The sequence below is a fragment of the Hippocampus guttulatus genome, chromosome 11, assembly GCF_054856545.1.
Source record: "Hippocampus guttulatus isolate MCC_2025c chromosome 11, RoL_Hgut_1.0, whole genome shotgun sequence".
NCBI lineage: Eukaryota > Metazoa > Chordata > Actinopteri > Syngnathiformes > Syngnathidae > Hippocampus > Hippocampus guttulatus.
This window is the reverse complement of record NC_141271.1, coordinates 9,143,910-9,163,637: the sequence shown is the minus strand read 5'-3', so window position 1 is coordinate 9,163,637 and position 19,728 is coordinate 9,143,910. Positions and strand designations below refer to the sequence as shown.

General features: G+C 42.8%; 4 protein-coding genes across 4 annotated transcripts; 2 read left to right on the top strand and 2 right to left on the bottom strand.

Moving 5' to 3' along the window:
- Positions 1-25: 25 nt before the first annotated feature.
- Positions 26-2,651, bottom strand: LOC147197983 (tubulin alpha chain). Its single transcript, XM_086123537.1, has 4 exons — positions 2,511-2,651; positions 1,465-1,687; positions 1,232-1,380; positions 26-1,123 (listed from the first exon to the last, which is right to left on the bottom strand). The coding sequence occupies exons 1-4, from the start codon at positions 2,511-2,513 to the stop codon at positions 146-148; spliced, it is 1,353 nt and encodes a 450-aa protein (XP_085979663.1). The 5' UTR covers positions 2,514-2,651; the 3' UTR covers positions 26-145.
- A 1,705-nt stretch (positions 2,652-4,356) lies between these two features.
- On the bottom strand, positions 4,357-14,069 carry LOC147197982 (tubulin alpha chain-like). The gene is made up of 4 exons (XM_086123071.1): positions 13,953-14,069; positions 5,915-6,137; positions 5,668-5,816; positions 4,357-5,331 (listed from the first exon to the last, which is right to left on the bottom strand). The coding sequence occupies exons 1-4, from the start codon at positions 14,031-14,033 to the stop codon at positions 4,357-4,359; spliced, it is 1,428 nt and encodes a 475-aa protein (XP_085979197.1). The 5' UTR covers positions 14,034-14,069.
- LOC147197981 (tubulin alpha chain-like) lies at positions 10,941-15,805 on the top strand. Its single transcript, XM_086123072.1, has 4 exons — positions 10,941-11,083; positions 14,011-14,233; positions 14,435-14,583; positions 14,734-15,805. The coding sequence occupies exons 1-4, from the start codon at positions 11,081-11,083 to the stop codon at positions 15,706-15,708; spliced, it is 1,350 nt and encodes a 449-aa protein (XP_085979198.1). The 5' UTR covers positions 10,941-11,080; the 3' UTR covers positions 15,709-15,805.
- Positions 15,806-17,286: 1,481 nt separating this feature from the next.
- Positions 17,287-19,462, top strand: kctd12.1 (potassium channel tetramerisation domain containing 12.1). The gene has a single exon (XM_086123715.1). It carries the CDS (start codon positions 17,341-17,343, stop codon positions 18,202-18,204), a length of 864 nt encoding a protein of 287 aa, XP_085979841.1. The 5' UTR covers positions 17,287-17,340; the 3' UTR covers positions 18,205-19,462.
- Positions 19,463-19,728: the final 266 nt, after the last annotated feature.

Genomic DNA, 19,728 nt, shown 5'->3' with positions numbered 1-19,728 from the left:
AACGCTTAAAATAATCACAATTGCATTCAAGCAGTTTGGAATTCTTTATTAACTGACCAGTGATGGCCAAGAAGCAGAGCATCTGCAGGATGTCATGATTGGCTTTTTGTAATGTGTAATCTCAAAGACTGAGCATTATGAAACCTTAGTACTCTTCTCCCTCTTCATCCTCGTCCCCAACGCTGTCAGTACCAACTTCTTCATAATCCTTCTCCAGGGCTGCCATATCTTCTCTGGCCTCTGAGAACTCTCCTTCCTCCATTCCTTCCCCTACATACCAGTGAACAAAGGCCCTCTTCGCATACATGAGATCAAACTTGTGGTCCAGGCGGGCCCAGGCCTCAGCGATGGCTGTGGTGTTGCTCAGCATGCACACAGCCCTCTGCACCTTGGCCAGATCTCCCCCAGGAACCACTGTTGGAGGCTGGTAGTTTATGCCCACTTTGAAACCAGTGGGACACCAGTCCACAAACTGGATACTGCGTTTGGTCTTGATGGCAGCGATAGCAGAGTTGACATCTTTAGGCACCACATCACCACGATACAGCAGACAGCAGGCCATATATTTGCCATGACGAGGATCACACTTAACCATCTGGTTGGCTGGCTCAAAGCAAGCATTGGTAATGTCAGCCACAGACAGTTGTTCATGATAGGCCTTCTCTGCAGAGATGACTGGGGCATATGTGGCCAGAGGGAAGTGGATACGAGGGTAGGGCACCAAGTTGGTCTGGAACTCTGTCAGGTCAACATTCAGGGCGCCGTCAAAGCGAAGTGATGCAGTGATAGAGGACACAATCTGGCCGATCAGCCTATTGAGATTAGTGTAGGTTGGCCTCTCTATGTCAAGGTTCCTGCGACAGATGTCATAGATTGCTTCATTGTCCACCATGAAGGCGCAGTCGGAGTGCTCAAGGGTGGTGTGAGTGGTCAGAATGGAATTGTAGGGCTCTACCACAGCTGTGGACACTTGAGGGGCTGGGTAGACAGCAAACTCAAGTTTGGACTTCTTCCCATAATCTACAGACAGTCTCTCCATGAGCAGAGAGGTGAAACCAGAACCGGTGCCACCACCAAAGGAATGAAAGATGAGGAATCCTTGCAAGCCAGTGCACTGATCAGCCTAAAAGATGAAAGAGTATAATTTTTTAATTATGTCATAACACAATGTCACATGTTTTTTTTCCTACACATTTTTTAAAGAAATACTCAAGCTGCCCAAAGAACTTGCCAGTTTGCGAGTCCTGTCCAGAACAAGATCAATGATCTCCTTGCCAATGGTGTAGTGCCCACGGGCATAGTTGTTTGCAGCATCCTCCTTCCCTGTGATTAACTGTTCTGGGTGGAACAGCTGACGATAGGTACCTGTACGAACCTCATCTGTAGAAAACAAAGTCCAAGATTTAAGTTACAGCATTAAAGCTCCAAATGTAAATTTGGCAAAAGTCACCGCCGGTTACTCACCAATGACAGTGGGCTCCAGATCAACAAAGATTGCCCTAGGCACATGTTTCCCAGCTCCAGTCTCACTGAAGAAGGTATTGAACGAGTCATCGCCTCCTCCAATAGTCTTGTCAGAGGGCATCTGTCCATCTGGCTGAATGCCATGTTCCAAGCAGTAAAGCTCCCAACAGGCATTGCCCATTTGGGCACCGGCTTGGCCGACATGCATGGAGATACATTCACGCTAGAAGGAAGGCAAAAGGTACAAAATGTTACTATAAATCACATTTTTCCAAGTATGCATGTTCTGCAATGTGCACCACATGAACAAAGCGTTTTTTTTAAGTAAAAACATTGTGAATTGTACCAAGTTCTAAAACAAAGGGGGGAAACAAAAAATGTTCTGGAAAACTAAAGGGCACTCATCCGTGTGGGAAGTATGCACACGTCAATGCCTCCCACCCCAAATTTGAGGCCTCTCCCATCCCCCATTCTTTCCAGCTGCACAGTGCTGTGTAATGCCGGGGACGGCCCCTCCCCTCCCTCCACGAAGAAAAAAACCGCCCAAAGGCCGAAAAAATGGCGGCTGAAACTCGGGCGGGGGGGTGTCTTATGACTACGGACCACTCCTTTTTTCCCCCCTTCTATCGAGCATACCAGGCCCACGGTACCATTTGCATCAATAACTTTCAACGTTTCAAATCATTTTCAACAACGATAAATAATCGTAAACAAATTTTGGCATAAACTTAGCTGGTTTGGCCTATTTTATAACCCAATTAAATTTTTTAATAGATATATTTCATGAGCTTGAGTTGCCCCTTTTTGTACGTTTGTACACTTTTTTCCCCACAGGCTACACGTCGTCAGTGAACAACCGCGGTCATCTAATGTCGGAACGCTACCTTTTTTTTTTTTTTTTGTCCGCTAACCTTACGGACTGAAACCTCGCTAGCGTGACGCAGGCTTTGTAAACTCCGGTTACGAATCACTACGGTGAGAACAAAGGAGCAAACTGAAACAATTAAGACTCGAATGCGACGTCACGAGGCCACGCGATTACTCACCATTTTGTCTGCTTGTCCTTTGAGCAACGTAGAGGATTCAGAGACAAGGCAATGTGACGCGATGATGGGGGACTCGTGGTTTATATAAGCAGAGGAAGTGGAGGCGGGCTGTCCGCAGGAAACTTGGGACAGCAGCTCCAATGCTCATTGGTAGAAGAGGGGGGAAATGTGTAGCGGAAAAAAAAACAACGGATGTCGCATAAATTCGGCGTTATCCACGTTAACGCTGACCTGCCATAGTTTACACTGTAAGGCAGACTTTGACCTGCATAAATTTACTATGTATGACTCATTACCTTGACAAGTAAAAAAAATATATACTAAAAAATAATGTACTATGGAAGTGTTTTGCATTGACTTTGGGGACGGGTGGACGACGACGGCTTTCCTGCAAAATTTTTATTTACAGAACACACAACTCACAAAAAGTTAGGAATATTTGGCTTTCAGGTGAAATTTCAGGATGAGCGTAAATGCATTCAAACCTTTACAGGTGTACTTAATGTGACCTTCTTTCAGCTTTTAAATGCAGATGTCCAAGTGTTAAAATGTTCAGTACTTTTTGTTCAAGTCACTGTTCTTGAACAAGGAGTTTAATGTCAAAATTCACAACAGGCGTTTGATTTTCAATTGACCAATAAATGTCCTGGTTACATTAGAGCTGGTGTTTATACAGTCATCCCCAACATGCTGTTCACATTTTGACATCATGAGACCTTGCAAGACGACACCCTAAGAATTGATCAACAGTATCTTGCCATTGTGATGCTTTAAACTGGACATTCTCCGACGGAAAGAGCTTAGAATGAAAGAGAAACTGGAAGAGTCACAGAAAGATGTAGAAGTGGACGTCCTTTGGCCACATCCCATGCTGATGACCGCTACATTGTGTACCCACCCTTGTTAACTTTTGTATCAATAATCGTTTGAGATGAGGAAATCGCCAGTGCAGCCTCCTACTTAATTGTCCTACTTTCATGATATGTGATTTTAATAAATGAGTTCAGATGTACAGTCATATACAACGTGATAATAATAATAATAATAGATTTTATTTATAAGCGCCTTTCAAGACACCCAAGGACACTTTACAATAACAAAAAACACAAAACAATACGGGTTGAGCAGCGGCAGCCAAAACGCGCCAGCGTTCACTCAACCCGAAGGTCAGAAAGAAACAAGGGAGGGAGAGGGGGAACATCAGTCATCACTATTAAAGGATTAAGACAGTCTTTTGTGTTATGTTGAAGATTTGTTAGCTGGAAGACTTGCTTCAAAATCACCCCTTCAATTGATCCTGCCTGCAGAAAAATGCACTTTGATTCATTTGTAGATGGTGAACATACAGTGAATAGACATAGCGGTGCAGTGTTACACGTTTGAATTAAATCAGAATGAGACAAAAAAAAGAAAGAAAACTAGTTTTTCACTCCCTGAAAGTTGTTCAACTATTCCCTTATCACAGCCTGTTCACAGTGTGTGTAGTACAGGATGAGATTTGTGGAAGTCAATTGCTGCTACAGTTTGGTCGTGTCTGAGTATGAACTACACAAAAAACAACATAGTCAGTTGGCTATTCTCCCACTCTAACACAGAGTCACAGCTGAATGGTATATAGGAACTGACATTGGAGCCCTTTCATAACTTACATTCCACATGGGAATAAGTGTGGGGGTGGTGCACAAAAGAGAGTCTGACACTGCACAAAGTAATGATCTCTGTGGAACTTCCAACCAAGAAATATTTATTATATTAATATACGGTCATAGGATAAGCATGACTTTTGGGCCTAACTGATTAAATAAAAATCAACCACTTAAATTGTGTTTCTTCTTGTGTCTTTACATCAATATTCTTCTCCTTCATCTTCATCCCCTATGTTGTCCGCACCCACTTCTTCATAATCCTTCTCCAGGGCAGCCATATCCTCTCGGGCCTCTGAGAACTCTCCTTCCTCCATTCCCTCCCCAACATACCAGTGAACAAAGGCCCTCTTCGCATACATGAGATCAAACTTGTGGTCGAGTCGAGCCCAGGCCTCAGCGATGGCTGTTGTGTTGCTCAGCATGCATACAGCCCTCTGCACTTTGGCTAGATCCCCTCCAGGAACCACTGTTGGAGGCTGGTAGTTGATGCCCACTTTGAAACCAGTAGGACACCAGTCCACAAACTGGATACTGCGTTTGGTCTTGATGGCAGCGATGGCGGAGTTGACATCTTTAGGCACCACATCGCCACGATAAAGCAGACAACAGGCCATGTATTTGCCATGACGAGGATCGCACTTGACCATCTGGTTGGCTGGCTCAAAGCAAGTATTTGTGATGTCGGCAACAGAAAGCTGCTCATGGTAGGCCTTCTCCACAGAGATGACTGGGGCATAGGTAGCCAAAGGGAAATGGATACGAGGGTAGGGCACCAAGTTGGTCTGGAACTCTGTTAGGTCAACATTCAAGGCGCCGTCAAAGCGAAGTGAGGCTGTGATCGAAGACACGATCTGGCCAATCAGCCTGTTGAGGTTAGTGTAGGTTGGCCTTTCAATATCGAGGTTCCGACGACAAATGTCATAGATGGCTTCATTGTCTACCATGAAGGCACAGTCAGAGTGCTCAAGGGTGGTGTGAGTGGTCAGAATGGAATTGTAGGGCTCCACCACTGCTGTGGAAACCTGAGGGGCTGGGTAGATTGCAAATTCAAGCTTGGACTTTTTTCCATAATCAACTGACAGTCTCTCCATGAGGAGGGAGGTGAAACCAGAGCCGGTGCCTCCACCGAAGGAGTGGAAGATGAGGAACCCTTGTAATCCTGTGCATTGATCAGCCTGAAAATGTAATATTACACAGGAAGATGAAAAATCCTTCCATCCATCCATATGACGCCTATCCTATCTGACTTGTGGATAAAAGGCAAGGTACAGCACTGAAGGGCTTGAATAGACAACCAGTCACACAAAAGAGTCATTTTCATCAATTGACCTAGCACATGTATTTTTTTTGAACCATTGAAAATATAAGCAGGCATGGGAACAAAATGCTAGCTCCACAGAGAAAGGCCCAAGCAAAAATTCTTACACCGACCTTCTGACTGTGAGGTTGATGTACTCATCTTAAGTACTTTAGAACTTTTTCTTGCATTAAATAGTTTTAAAGGGTCTCACCAGTTTGCGAGTCCTGTCCAGAACCAGATCAATGATCTCCTTGCCAATAGTGTAGTGACCACGGGCATAGTTGTTGGCAGCATCTTCCTTCCCTGTGATTAATTGTTCTGGATGGAACAGCTGACGGTAGGTACCCATACGCACCTCATCTGGACAAAAAATAAAAAATAAAAAGACAAATATTATATGTTATTCCACAATGAGTTCCCAATGTTTTCTTCAAGCAAATATCCAATCAATCACTGACCAATGACAGTGGGCTCCAGGTCAACAAAGATGGCTCTTGGGACATGTTTTCCTGCTCCCGTCTCACTGAAAAAGGTGTTGAAGGAGTCATCGCCACCACCGATTATTGTATCAGAGGTCATCTGGCCATCTGGCTGAATGCCATGTTCCAGACAGTACAGCTCCCAACATGCGTTGCCAATCTGAGCCCCAGCTTGGCCCACATGTATGGAGATGCATTCACGCTGCGAAAAAGGGAAAGCAATTTGTTTCAAATACACACATATTTCCTATCAATGCTTTTTGGATTCATGTGCTAAACATATCACAGTGTAGCTCATGATGTAGTTTTTTAGCAAATCCACTCTCACCATTGTTGATCTCTCTTTTCCAACATTCAGGTGTTAGTAAGAAGATGTAGGTCTTGTTTCATGAGTGTTGCTCGACTTATATACCTGCACTTTGAGGTGATCAGTGATTTGATCTGAGCTGTAATCAGAGAACCTGCTGATGGCACAACGATCCATTCATCATCTCAATAGAGAAAACAATGCAGAAGGATGTCACCACCCAAAGCTTTGTGTGGGTTTTGCGGATACGTATGAGAATTGGAGTGTGTTATTGCAGCTATTACTTTTGGAGTGAGAGGAAGATAATATATCAGTTTCACAAAGCTAGTTTCAGAAGTTTGACCTTAAAGCCTGGTCTATACAGTACATTTTCTGCAGTTGTAAGATGAGATGATAAGATGAAGTCACACAGCACAACATGAAATGTGTGAATCATTTACAGAAGGTTCACATGGCACATACATTAAATCCTAGCTCCAACTTTGCATTTACATAGTCTTATTACACACACAGCACAAACAGTGATGGAAACAACTTCCTGGTAGTGGCAATCATGAATAAATGACCTAATAATAGCATTTGTATTTCTTATGCATTTGTAGCATGCAAAAACATTTAAGCATGCAAGTTGGAATGAATTGTAAACAACAATGCAAAGTGTACAATGTGTTTTGGTTTTTTTTACTCCCAATTGTTCCCAGTTCCCTTTGGGAAAGAAAAGAAACGTAATTGCCTTGACGTGATTCACCTCACATGGATAGTACTGAATGGCACACAGAGCAACTGCCTGAGTGGGGCTTATTTCCATAAACACCAAATTGAGCAGAATTGTAGTGCATTTACAATGTACAAGAGGTGGTCAAAACTCATCGTTACTAAAGTCTCCATCATCTTCATTGGTGTCAGTATTTCAGTGGTTTTCATTTGAGCAGTTTTGCATCATTTAAAAAAAAAAGATCATGCATTTCTGGGCTTCATTTGGCTCCCACTGTTGTCACTGCCTGTTCAGCTGACTGAGATAAATGAAACTGTTGATACGGCGCATAACTCCGAGGCAGAGGATTTATCTCACATCAGGAACATTTCAAACGAGACTAGTTGCTCTTTCAGTGAAAAGTCATCCAACGATGTGCATGCGGTTTTTTTTGTTTTTTTTTTTACTCATGATCGCTTCTGTGAGAAATATTTTAGTCTTATACACCACAAGTCGTCACTGGATACAAACAAATAATTATTTGCTAATTAATTAAACTAGGCATAATGATACTGGGAAGTGCACGCCCCACTTTTGCCACAAAGCAAAGACCCACGTCTGTTATTTGAGTCCTCTCCTGCCAACGCCCAAACACTCAAAATCAAGTTAAGTCAAGTTTGTTTAAAGCATCAATAAATAAGCGAATTGATGAATGTGAATGCCGTTCATAGGAGGCAGTTAAATAGAAGAAGAATTTCCTTCTTTTTTTTGTGGCATGTGTATCACATTACAAGACTCTCCTCTTCTGTTAGCTTTTTAGTTGTGCTGTGCCACAACATGGAGCGCAGTGAACCCTCGCTGTAACTCCGTTCACCTTTCACGGCTTCGATGTTTCACGGATTTTTAATGCAGTTGTTTTAACAGTGCGTTGTGTTCTGCCAAGGGACTGTACAGCCTCCGTGCCTGGTCAAAAAAAAAGTTTAGATCTTTTTGATCTTTTGTTTCATTCTCAAGTATTGTATTGTATAATTAAAAAAAGTAGAGCTGACTGTAACTGTCGTGATTCTAAATTCATGGTAATATTAAATTAATCTACCATTCTACTTGATGGTAAAATGATAATGACTCCACATTTATTTAGGTTATTCTGCCCCCTACTGTTATATTTGAGAATTGCATTGAGTGGCAGGAAGTGGTTCATGTTGATTCGGAATTACAGTATGCAGTTTGAGGAAAGAGACGAAAGCGTGACGATCGTGAATAGCCATGCCGAATTTTTTTTACAGTGCATTTGTGTTCTGCTAAGGGACTGTACAGTTTCCGTGCCTGGTCAAAAAATGTTTAAATCTTTTTGATCTTTTGTTTCATTCTCAAGTACTGTATTGTATAATTAAAAAATAGAGCTCACTGTAACTGTCGTGATTCTAAATTCATGGTACAGTAATATTAAATTAATCTACCATTCTACACGATGGTAAAATGACAATTACTCCAAATTTATTTCGGTTAGGGCGGCCCGGTAGTCCAGTGGTTAGCACGTCGACTTCACGGTGTAGAGGTTCAATTCCAGCTCCGGCCTCCCTGTGTGGAGTTTGCATATTCTCCCCGGGCCTGCGTGGGTTTTCTCCGGGTGCTTCGGCTTCCTCCCACGTTCCAAAAACATGCATGGTGGGCTGATTGAACTCGCTGAATTGTCCCTAGATGTGTGTGTGAGCGCTCTGTTCATTGTTCGTCTCTGTGTGCCCTGCGATTGGCTGGCAACCGGTTCAGGGTGTCCCCGGCTTACTGCCCGAAGACAGCTGGGATAGGCCCCAGCACCCCCCGCGATCCTAGTGAGGATTAAGCGGCTCGGAAAATGGATGGATGGATTATTTCGGTTATTTTGCCTCCTACTGTTATATTTGAGGATTGCATTGAGTGGCAGGAATTGGTTTATGTTGATTCGGAATTGTGTCAGTTTGAGGAAAGAGACGAAAGCGTGATGATCGTGAATGGCCATGCCTAATGCATGTTTTTAGTTGTTGAAATGCATGTAGGTATGTTGTACTTAGTGTAATTGTATATTTTTGTCACTTTTTCACCCCAAAATGATGTTCATCAGCGATGCACGTGTGGACCATAAAGGCTGTCGAACATTGTCAAGTCGTTTTAAATGAGGTAGAAAACCTTTAGGAGCAGTTACACTGACTACTTCACAGATGTCGCCTACCGCGGGTTCATCGGTTTATCCTCACAAGGGTCGTGGGGCGTGCTGGAATCTATCCCGGCCGGCTGTCGTTGGGGTACACCCTGAACTTGTTGTCAACCAATCACAGGGCATACATAGACAAACGAACATCTGCACTCACTCTCATACCTTGGGGCAATTTAGAATGTTCCATTAACCTGCCGCACATATTTTTGGAATGTGGGAGGAAACCGGAGTACCTACAGAAAACCCACGCAGGCACGGGAAAACATGCAAACTCCACCCAGGAAGGCCAGAGCAGCAATCGAATACTGGACTCCTGCACTGTGAGTGTTGGAGTTGAATGAATGAATGAATGAATGAATGAATGAATGAATGAATGAATGTCTGTCTGTCTGTCTGTCTGTCTGTCTGTCTGTCTGTCTGTCTGTCTGTCTATCTATCTATCTATCTATCTATCTATGTCATGTGGGGCACATCCGTGACGCAATTACGTTTTAGCAGTGGCTGATTTATTCATCCATTGTTAAGGAAATTGCAATAAATCATATAATAAATATTGCCCTATATGGTTTTACAATGGTGAAAATGTGTTTCTGTTCGTCATCCAGCCAATCATTGTCTGAAACGTGTGCTCGAGCGTATCCCAGCTGTCTTTGGGTAGTAGGCGAGGTACACCCTGAAGTGGTTGCCAACCAATTGCACATCGACACACAACCATTCACACTCATAATCACACCTATGAATTTTTTTTCTCGCCGTGTTCAGTAAATCTACCATGCATGTTTTTGGAACATGGGAGGAAACCAGAGTACCTGGAGAAAACCCACGCAAGAACACGCAAACTCCACACAGAAAGGACGAAGCCCAGATTTGAACCCATGACCTCTGCACTGTGAGGCAGATGCGCTAACCAGTTTTCCACCATCTTACCTTGTTTCAGTTATTTTTTTATGCAAAAACCCACACAAACAAACAAACAAACCAACTATATATATACACAGTATATACAATTTTCTCTGGCAAAGACTGTTTCCAAATTTGAAGTTCCCTTTATTTTTTTAGCAGTATATTATACTTGGTTTATCCTTGTAACATTGCAAGCTAATTTCTGAAGAACGGATTGTTATTTTCTGCATTTTTTTCTGGGGTTTAACGTAGATCTGTAAGTGACATACAAAAAGTTAAGCATACCGGTAAGGAAACTTGTTCTATTTATATGTAATTAAAAATATAAAAAAAACATTCATCAAAGCCCAGAGCACAATTCTCTCCTCATTTATAGAATAGATTTTAGTCATAAGCTCTAAAATTCAGAGATAAAAATACAAAAATCACACCAACAACATTCAAATGTACATGTATTTGCGCTTCCTTTTGTACGGTTTTGAATTTCGTTGTTGGCTCACACACACACTGAAATGAGCCAATTAACCGGTTGAACTTGTTACTCTGCCATTTTTTTTCAACAGTGGCAAATATTTTGCCACCTGCCACGAGTAAGATCTGTTAGTTTTGACCGACAATATCTACATTTATCTTCGGGTTTTTTTCTCCAACAGATGAAGACAACACACTGAATGTTTTTTTTTAATGAAAGACTGTGCTAGTATCCAACCTGTCGACCATAAATCATAATGCACTCAAAAGCAAGTGAATTTCAGCAAATTCCATTGTGTGCAAAGTCAAACACTTCATGAGTGTTGGAGGTCTGTGTTTGTCAGTCGTGAAAGTTTCCACTTCTGCTGCAAGATCAGTTTACTGTGTGAGGAAATAATATTGGCGGCACAGTTCCTGTCAAGGAGACAGGTGGGAGTGGTTTGAAGTTGAATATAGCTTGGAGTCTCCGATGCATCTGGCAGTTAAACTCACTCAGACCACATTGAGGACTGCTGTGAGAGGCACCGTAGAAATTAAACCCAGATTGTGAAGAGGACCTTCCATTTCTCAGGCATCATGGTAAGTATTTTTTCTTCCTCCACAAAGTTTTTTGTCATACCTGCTGTTTATTTTTCATAGGGTAGACGTTTAGACTATCATCACCTGCTCATTCAGGTCAGCAGCCAAATTCAGCCCAGCTTTTCTGCCTATCACTGGGACAATGATCTATTTCTGACACAAGCTGTCCTGTTTGGGACGGCACAGAGGAGAGCAAGTGGAAGTTTCATTTCACATGGACCAATTTTTAGGCACAGTTTTACTACACAAAGATAGTGAGTTTGTGACAAATATCGATTTGGAATACAGTGGCGCTGTCTTCTGTTCATTTGTATTTCTTGATTGCCTTTTAGAGCTGTCATTGCTGACGCTCAGAACACCATCTTTGGTTTCGGTGCCTTGGTGTCTGACAAAGTACATGACAGACAGAAATGTAGGTGTGTCGTAAAGCATGCAGGCAGCAACAAGTCAGATCTGATTGAGACAAAGCAAGTACAGTCCAGTATTTCAACTTCGAAGAGGACTTTTTGAAACGATTCATTTCGGACAAAATTTGGCCTTGATTTTGCCTTCAGCAAAACAATTTGGAACAAAATGATGCTTTTTTTTCAAGATTGTAAATTACATTATTGTACATTACATTGCATTACATGCTGACTTATATAGCGCTTTCACAACAGCGGCAGCTGTAACAAAGCGCTTAACAAAACAGTTAACATAAAGTAAAATAATAAACACAACACATGAAAGAAGAGAGACTCAAAGTGTCCTTTAACCAGTGGATCAGAGACGTCATGCTCAAAATGTGCACACGTCGGGCTACAAGCTAAGTTTCAAACTCAACAAGAAGCTGTAGCATCCATTGACGAAAAAAGAGATTGGTTCACTTCTCCTGTCCCATGGGAATCCTTTTCAATTCCAAGCGGCGACTCTCGGTTCCAAATGTTCACGGCGAGGTTATAACACAGTCAACCTTATTCACGTGGAAAAGCACTGCATGTAGACGTGTTTGCACAGTTGAAGTACAAACACGGCTTGTAAGCAATGCCACTAATGCTGATAAAACCATTGAACAGCAGGACACACACCCTGCTCAAATAGAACCGTTGCATTCACATGGCAAGGAACAAGATTCAAAAAGTACTCTCGATTGAAAAATGCTGATGTTGAATTACTTAATGATGCCAGTTAAATGTAATTGCCTTTATTGCATTTTCCTTGTGTTTCTGATTGTAACTGTAGATATCTACTTGAACTGACAGGAACTATTTCAGTGGCTGCCCGGTCAGTGTTTACGCAAACATTCGCTCCCACATTGCTACTGGGTGTCATCTCTCAAAATGAGCACCCGAAAATAGCTGCTATGCACTGACCTGCATACCTGGAAATTGAGATGATGTCACATTAGCCACTAAAGAGGACACCGGAGAGGTGAACCGATCTCAACGTGGATTTAATGAGCTCTAACACACTTTGAAATGATAGCAGTTGATTCCCTGCAGCTCTCAATTGAGCACTGTCCTTTCCATACTGGCAAAATGTCACTGTGTTTCAGTGAGAAGGGGGAGAAGGTGAACAAAAGAGAGAGAGAGAAATACAATATTATAGTTGGTTTTTTGCCTGCATCTCATCAGGATTGGAAACCTTTCGCTGATTTTACAGGAATCTATGCGAAATTTAGTAAATGTCAAGTTGTTGGCAATATAGCCTGGTTTGAATAATCAAATTTAATCTTTTTGTATGTCTTACCATTCATATTCTGCTCGATTTGCATCCCTTTGTTCCTACATAGCAGGGGTGTCAAACTCATTTTTGTCGCGGGCCACATTGTAGTTACGATTTGCCTTGGAGGGCCGTTATGAATTTTGGGAAACCATATAAATGTTTAATCACCTCCCCATATATCACATACACAGCACACAACAAAATGATGAATAACTAGTTTTAAAATCTGAAGTCAAGAATAATGACTGTTATTGTGGATTACATGTGACAATTTGAAATTTATGTTCAGACTTTAGCAAAGCATCATGGAACTTGACATGCTAGATTTGCTTTCGCGGGCCACATAAAATGATGTGGCGGGCCAGATCTGCCCCCCCAGGGCCTTGTCTTTGACACCTATGCTTTAAAGGTTCAGTGAGGGAGCAAAAGGAATATACAGAATTATATTCAACATTTCTCGTGTAATGTTGTATTAACTGGATAAACCAGTGCTTTAAAATACCCCAGAATTTAACACTTAATTCCAAATCCAACTTCCAATTCATTTCTAAGATTTCTCATCTCACCTTCCCATAAAAAGTTTCCAGAATTTTTCCAGACATGTACCTTAATTTTACCCAGGTGCCACAATAAAAAGTTCAACGCATTAGCTTAAAAATCATCAATTTTTTCAGATCAGTGGCATCAAGGCACAAGTGTCGTAAGGGTTAAATGTTTTAACAGTCACATTTGCATGAGCCACATTGTAAGGGGAAAACGGGATGAAGGTGTTTCTCTTGCTAATCTAGTCCAACAGGATGACTATTTAGCACGAGGAAGTTTTATCTGAAGGTGTGCTGATGATTATGTCACCAAACGAGTCCATCAACAGTCAATTTCGATCCAATAGGACAATCACAAATGAGCTCGTCCCTGTTTTGTCGACTATGAACACCATAATGGTCTTTTTTTTGGATAGGTCTCAAAGATCAGTCCACATAATTATCTGCGCACGATTTGTAATCGGATTACTTGGAATAATTTTGGTTGAAATGAGGGTTTGAAACCTTTGTGTCATTGCTGACAACAATCTGAAAACTGTTAATGTTCAGGAATATCACTCTTGAAATAATATGGAACCAAATCAGCGCTTTGATATATCTTGTTGAGTCTGCTTCATACTTACCATGCAACAAACTTTATCCTCATGTTCTCTTTCTGCTTCTTTTTTTTCTCTCTTCAAGCGTGAATGCATCTCTGTCCACATAGGCCAGGCTGGTGTCCAGATGGGGAACACCTGTTGGGAGCTCTACTGTTACGAACACGGCATTCAGCCAGATGGACAGATGCCCGGCGAAAAGTCCATCGGGGGGCATGATGACTCCTTCACCACCTTCTTCAGCGAGACCGGGGCTGGAAAATATGTCCCAAGGGCAGTCTTCGTTGACCTGGAACCCACGGTGGTTGGTCAGTGCGAAAAGATGCATTATGAAATGAAGGATTTTGCCATTCAATGAATACAATTAAACAACTCTTTAGTTTTTGTGCAATAACTTGAAGTTTTTTGTCGAGAATTAATCCAAAACAAAATCCTACCTGTACTAACCTTTTCGAAAAAAAAAAAAAGTTATTCTCTTCAATTGTTTCTTTTGTCTTTCACATTTCAAGATGAAGTGCGTACGGGAAAATATCGCCAACTCTTTCACCCCGAGCAGCTGATCTCAGGAAAAGAAGATGCGGCAAACAACTATGCCCGTGGACACTACACCATCGGCAGAGAGATAATTGACTCTGTTCTCGACAGAATCCGCAAATTGGTGAGTGTCATTTTTTCATATCTATTTAACCACAGCAGTATCGAAGAGTATTATCGTTTGGAAAAATAAACAGCTATTTTAGGCTTCTGGAGCATAGCCTGAAAGATTCCTGGAATTAAAACTATTCAAATTTTGTGTCTGTATCTGCAGTCTGACCAGTGCACTGGTCTTCAAGGCTTTTTGGTCTTCCACTCTTTTGGTGGAGGCACAGGCTCTGGTTTCACCTCCCTCCTCATGGAGCGACTTTCTGTTGATTACGGGAAGAAATCCAAACTTGAGTTCGCAATCTACCCAGCCCCTCAAGTCTCTACTGCAGTGGTGGAGCCCTACAATTCCATTCTGACCACTCACACCACCCTGGAGCACTCCGACTGTGCCTTCATGGTGGACAATGAAGCAATCTATGACATCTGTCGCAGGAACCTCGACATTGAACGTCCGTCTTACACCAACCTCAACCGCCTTATCAGTCAGATTGTGTCATCAATCACGGCCTCACTTCGCTTTGACGGCGCCCTGAATGTTGACCTGACGGAGTTCCAAACCAACTTGGTGCCCTACCCTCGTATCCACTTCCCTCTGGCCACATATGCTCCTGTCATTTCTGCTGAGAAGGCTTATCACGAGCAGCTTTCTGTGGCCGAAATCACCAATTCTTGCTTTGAGCCAGCCAACCAGATGGTCAAGTGTGATCCACGTCATGGTAAATACATGGCCTGTTGTCTGCTTTATCGTGGCGATGTGGTGCCTAAAGATGTCAACTCTGCTATCGCTGCCATCAAGACCAAACGCAGTATCCAGTTTGTGGACTGGTGTCCCACTGGTTTCAAAGTGGGCATAAACTACCAGCCTCCAACAGTGGTTCCTGGGGGAGATCTGGCCAAGGTGCAGAGGGCTGTGTGCATGCTGAGCAACACCACAGCCATCGCTGAGGCCTGGGCTCGACTCGACCACAAGTTTGATCTCATGTATGCCAAGAGGGCCTTTGTGCATTGGTATGTGGGAGAAGGAATGGAGGAAGGAGAGTTCTCAGAGGCCCGAGAGGATATGGCTGCCCTGGAGAAGGATTATGAAGAGGTCGGAATTGACTCCTATGAAGATGACGAGGAAGGAGATGAATACTAGACACATTTGGCTATTTATTAAGTAGCAAAGTATGAGTGTCAACATCGATTCATTATCGGGTCTACTTTTTTTTCTACCCATTAAATATCTCAACATATTTTGTCTGTTGTCTATTTGGTTGGACTATGCTTGCTATAAAGTTTCATCAGCATTATAGTTCAGGAAACAGGGAAAGTTCTGTTGCTCCAATGACGCAACAATTTAGCAAAACAGATTCATTTACAATGGAAAAGTCAACACCCCTGTTTTAATGCCAGGTTTTTGTGATATGAAAAAAGAGACAACAATAAATAATTTGGAGAAAAATCAACCATGATTATGACCTATAACTTGCACAACTTCATTGAGAAAAATAGGTTTGTCAGTATTAGTCTCATTTGAAAGCTGGTAAAATGTACCGGTAGAGTGTGAAACAGGTGAGAAACTCAATGGCATTTTGTTTTTGTGGCAAGGAGAGCTCACCAAAACCAACTTCATCTGAAAACACTGCAATTGTGCTTTCTCGCCTATAAGTGGCAATGTTGTCCACAATTTTGCAGGAGTGAAGACACTCATCTCCACTTTAACCCTGGAGAACCCAAGAACCTTTTTTTTCTTTGGAAAATGATGCATTACACATTTAAATGACTGCTAGATGTTCACTGAACACCAAAATGCATGTTTTTTTTTCAAATATTCAATGCTTTAATCCTAATTTAGGATGTGGGCCAAATCTGACTCTTTGGGATTTAAGGGCAGCATTTGAGTAGCAGAATTTATAGGGGCCAAATTTGACCCCGTGGGTTCTCCAGGGTTAAAAAACACTTGATTTGAAAGTTCTCTGACTGCCACAAAATTAAAATGGCATTGAATTTTTCACCTGTTTCACATTTTACTCTTCCCCGGCTTTCAAATGAGACCCATCATGAAAAATCCGATTGGCAACATTTTTTAATGAATTTGGTTTGAAAAGTCCTACATCACCATTTTGACTTTAAAAATCTTGGCGTTGAAAATGCAAATGTTGCTGGAATTGATGGAGCCAATTCCAGCGTTGTCTTGCACTTAGGACAGAACAGGCGTGTACCAAATAAAGTGACCGTCTAGTTCAAACTCAGGTCCTGGAGGGCCGCTGTCCTGCATGTTTTCCAAGTCTCCCTGTTGCAACACACCTGATTCAAATGAACGGGTTCAATGTCAGCTTCCGCAGAGCTTGCTGATGATCTGATCATTTGAATCAGGTGTGTTGCAACAGGGAGACTTGGAAAACATGCAGGACAGCGGCCCCCCAGGACCTGAGTTTGACACCCTTGGTCTCGTTCATTCTGTGCCGCCTGCACTTTCAACATCGCAGCAATGGGTGTCAGTCTACCACACCTACAACACCAAGTGTCACACTTATGTGTGCTCGTTATAACTCCACATTATCATTTTACTTTGACATCTTTTTTTTCCCCCCTCTCTTATTGTCCCCAGCATCAATATGCAGGTCATTAAAGCCTAGTCGTGTAATTTAATGGTTAACCACACAACACTCCCCTCTTTCCTCCCGCGGGTCCACGCCACGGTCCACGCTTCATAAGCCGTGTGCAGCCTCTTGAGGCTCATTCAGTCAGCCCACGGAAGGAGCCCACACACGCGCACACGTACACGATGGCTCTAGCAGAAGCGTCCAAGCAACGCGACGACTCCCACTTTCCGGAAATCGTCGAGCTGAACGTCGGGGGACAAGTGTACGTCACCCGGCTGCAAACTCTCGTCGCGGTGCCGGATTCGCTCCTTTGGCACATGTTCAGCCGCCCGACCCCCAAGGAACTGGCCAGAGACACCAAGGGCCGCTTCTTCCTGGACCGAGACGGTTTCTTGTTCCGTTACGTCCTCGACTATCTGCGCGACCTGACCTTGGTGCTCCCGGACTACTTCCCGGAGAGGAGCCGACTGAGGAGGGAGGCGGACTTCTTTCAGCTTCGAGAGCTGGCCAAGAGGCTCTGCCCGCAAGTGAGCAAGGACAACTCCGTCAGCGAGGAGATTAGCCACAGCGATACCGAGGACAGCTCGCTCCAAGGCAGCCAGCCGCCGTGCGCATCGGCCGGAGGCGCGGATGCAACGTTACGCACCAGCACGGCCGTGCGCTCCCCGTCTATGGACTCCAGGAAGTCGGGCTACATCACTGTTGGCTACCGGGGATCATACACCATCGGCCGGGACATCCAGACCGACGCCAAATTCCGCAGGGTGGCGCGCATCACTGTGTGCGGGAAGACATCCCTGGCCAAAGAGGTGTTCGGAGACACGCTCAACGAGAGCAGAGACCCGGACCGTCCGCCGGAGAGGTACACGTCGCGCTACTACCTCAAGTATAATTTCCTGGAGCAGGCTTTTGACAAGCTCGCCGAGGTGGGCTTCCACATGGTGGCATGCAGCTCCACGGGCACCTGCGCCTACACCAGCAATGACCCCGGCGAGGACAAAATCTGGACAAGTTACACCGAATATGTCTTCTGTCGAGAACAGTAGCCACAGTACTTTTTAAATAGAAATAAATGATGTCCCTTTATTCGACTGTATCCTTGGAATATTAATTACCCCTATCACCAGATACGATTCAGAGATTACAATGCACCCCTACACAAATCCATACAAATGTAGAACTATGGTTATTGATCATGTGTTTCACAACCTTTACTGCGCTACGCACATATTTACCACCCAACAAAGTTGCAAGAAGTATATATAGCCTATATAGACAACAGCGAATCCCCGCCTATCTGCAAATTTATTTTTGGACCGCATTCTCCATTAAATGTTGAGAAACTCACCTATCTGCTGTTTTTTGTTTCCAACTGGTGCCAAGTAACTGTTAAAGTTAGGTAATTAACTTCATTTAGACAAATGTACTCCTTTGCTGCGATCTTGTGGCCTTTTTAGGGATGCTATCAATTACAGTACTTGTGGATTTTCACCTTTGGCAGCAGGGCTCTGTTGCAACTTTTAAAAATAAGATGAAATTGAGATGATGTATGGTCATAGTGGAAGAGCATTTCATTGTTCTGCCTGTCACTATACATCGCCGGCATTTGAACAAAGCTACATCATTCGTATCATTTTTGGACCAATGAAGTGACATCGTTACATACTAAAAACAATGTTCTTGATCCTGTGTATGCATATGTGACATAAAAGTTGCTCAAAAAAAAATCTGGCTCCAATAATATTATTCGAGATGGAACTATTAACTGTGTTTTGAATAACATTGCAGAGAGTGATATGCTTTTTGGACCATGTTGAGAATCGAAGTCTTAAGAACACTAAATTTGAATGTAATCCAATCAAAACTGTGACCTGTGTTATGAAATAAATGACTGCGCAGACAGACACTATCCAGTCTAGTGCAAAGCAGCGGGATACAACAAAACATTCATCTAGGTAGCAGGCCGACATCTGATTTTCAATTCACTGCTGTCTTAATTAGGAAGATTAAGATGGCAAAGTTCTCACAAAGGGGCTGCCAGATCGCTCCTGCACTTCACTGTATATGAAAAGTTCTTTCGTCCTTTGCATATTGTTCTTGTCCAATAAAAAGCATGTATTTGTATTTTCTTTTTTGTTCTTTTTTCTTTTGATTAGAAACAAGAAAACGGACAAAGAAAGTCAGTTGTTGGTATGGCAATAGCTGCTTCAGCTAATAGTGTAGCATCATTGCAACAAGACGCGGTGTATCTTGCCAACGCAGTGGTGATTTTTATTTTGTGTATAAATAAACTCAGAATACTTATGTTGTTATGGGAGTATTTTTTTTCAGTGTGTCTGAGTATGTTCCTGCGATCTTTTCTTGTCTATCCTGTGTGCGAGTCTATCCTCTAAACAAGCACTGAAATTGTCCATCCAAACTACAACACGAGCAGATGAAGGTAGCTAAAACGGGACACATGCATACTGTAAATCGGGGCAAATGTGAGCATTTTCCCTCACTTAGGATCAAAGTCAGCAAAGGGCAGATTATTGGATGTCTGCAAAAGATCATCCAGAGCAAATATACTG

What these genes read in the sequence shown, in the direction of transcription:
- LOC147197983 (XM_086123537.1), bottom strand. An exon ending in TCTGGAGCCCACTGTCATTG is followed by an intron (nt 1,381 to 1,464) that starts GTGAGTAACCGG and finishes TGTTTTCTACAG; the next exon opens with ATGAGGTTCGTACAGGTACC. An exon ending in TGGACAGGACTCGCAAACTG is followed by an intron (nt 1,124 to 1,231) that starts GCAAGTTCTTTG and finishes TTCATCTTTTAG; the next exon opens with GCTGATCAGTGCACTGGCTT.
- LOC147197981 (XM_086123072.1), top strand. An exon ending in CCTGGAACCCACGGTGGTTG is followed by an intron (nt 14,234 to 14,434) that starts GTCAGTGCGAAA and finishes TCACATTTCAAG; the next exon opens with ATGAAGTGCGTACGGGAAAA. An exon ending in TCGACAGAATCCGCAAATTG is followed by an intron (nt 14,584 to 14,733) that starts GTGAGTGTCATT and finishes CTGTATCTGCAG; the next exon opens with TCTGACCAGTGCACTGGTCT.
- LOC147197982 (XM_086123071.1), bottom strand. Translation starts at nt 14,033, where the DNA reads ATGTGGACAGAGATGCATTCACGCTTGAAGAGAGAAAAAAAAGAAGCA. An exon ending in AGGATAAAGTTTGTTGCATG is followed by an intron (nt 6,138 to 13,952) that starts GTAAGTATGAAG and finishes CCTTTTTCGCAG; the next exon opens with CGTGAATGCATCTCCATACA. An exon ending in TGGACAGGACTCGCAAACTG is followed by an intron (nt 5,332 to 5,667) that starts GTGAGACCCTTT and finishes TTACATTTTCAG; the next exon opens with GCTGATCAATGCACAGGATT.
- kctd12.1 (XM_086123715.1), top strand. Translation starts at nt 17,341, where the DNA reads ATGGCTCTAGCAGAAGCGTCCAAGCAACGCGACGACTCCCACTTTCCG.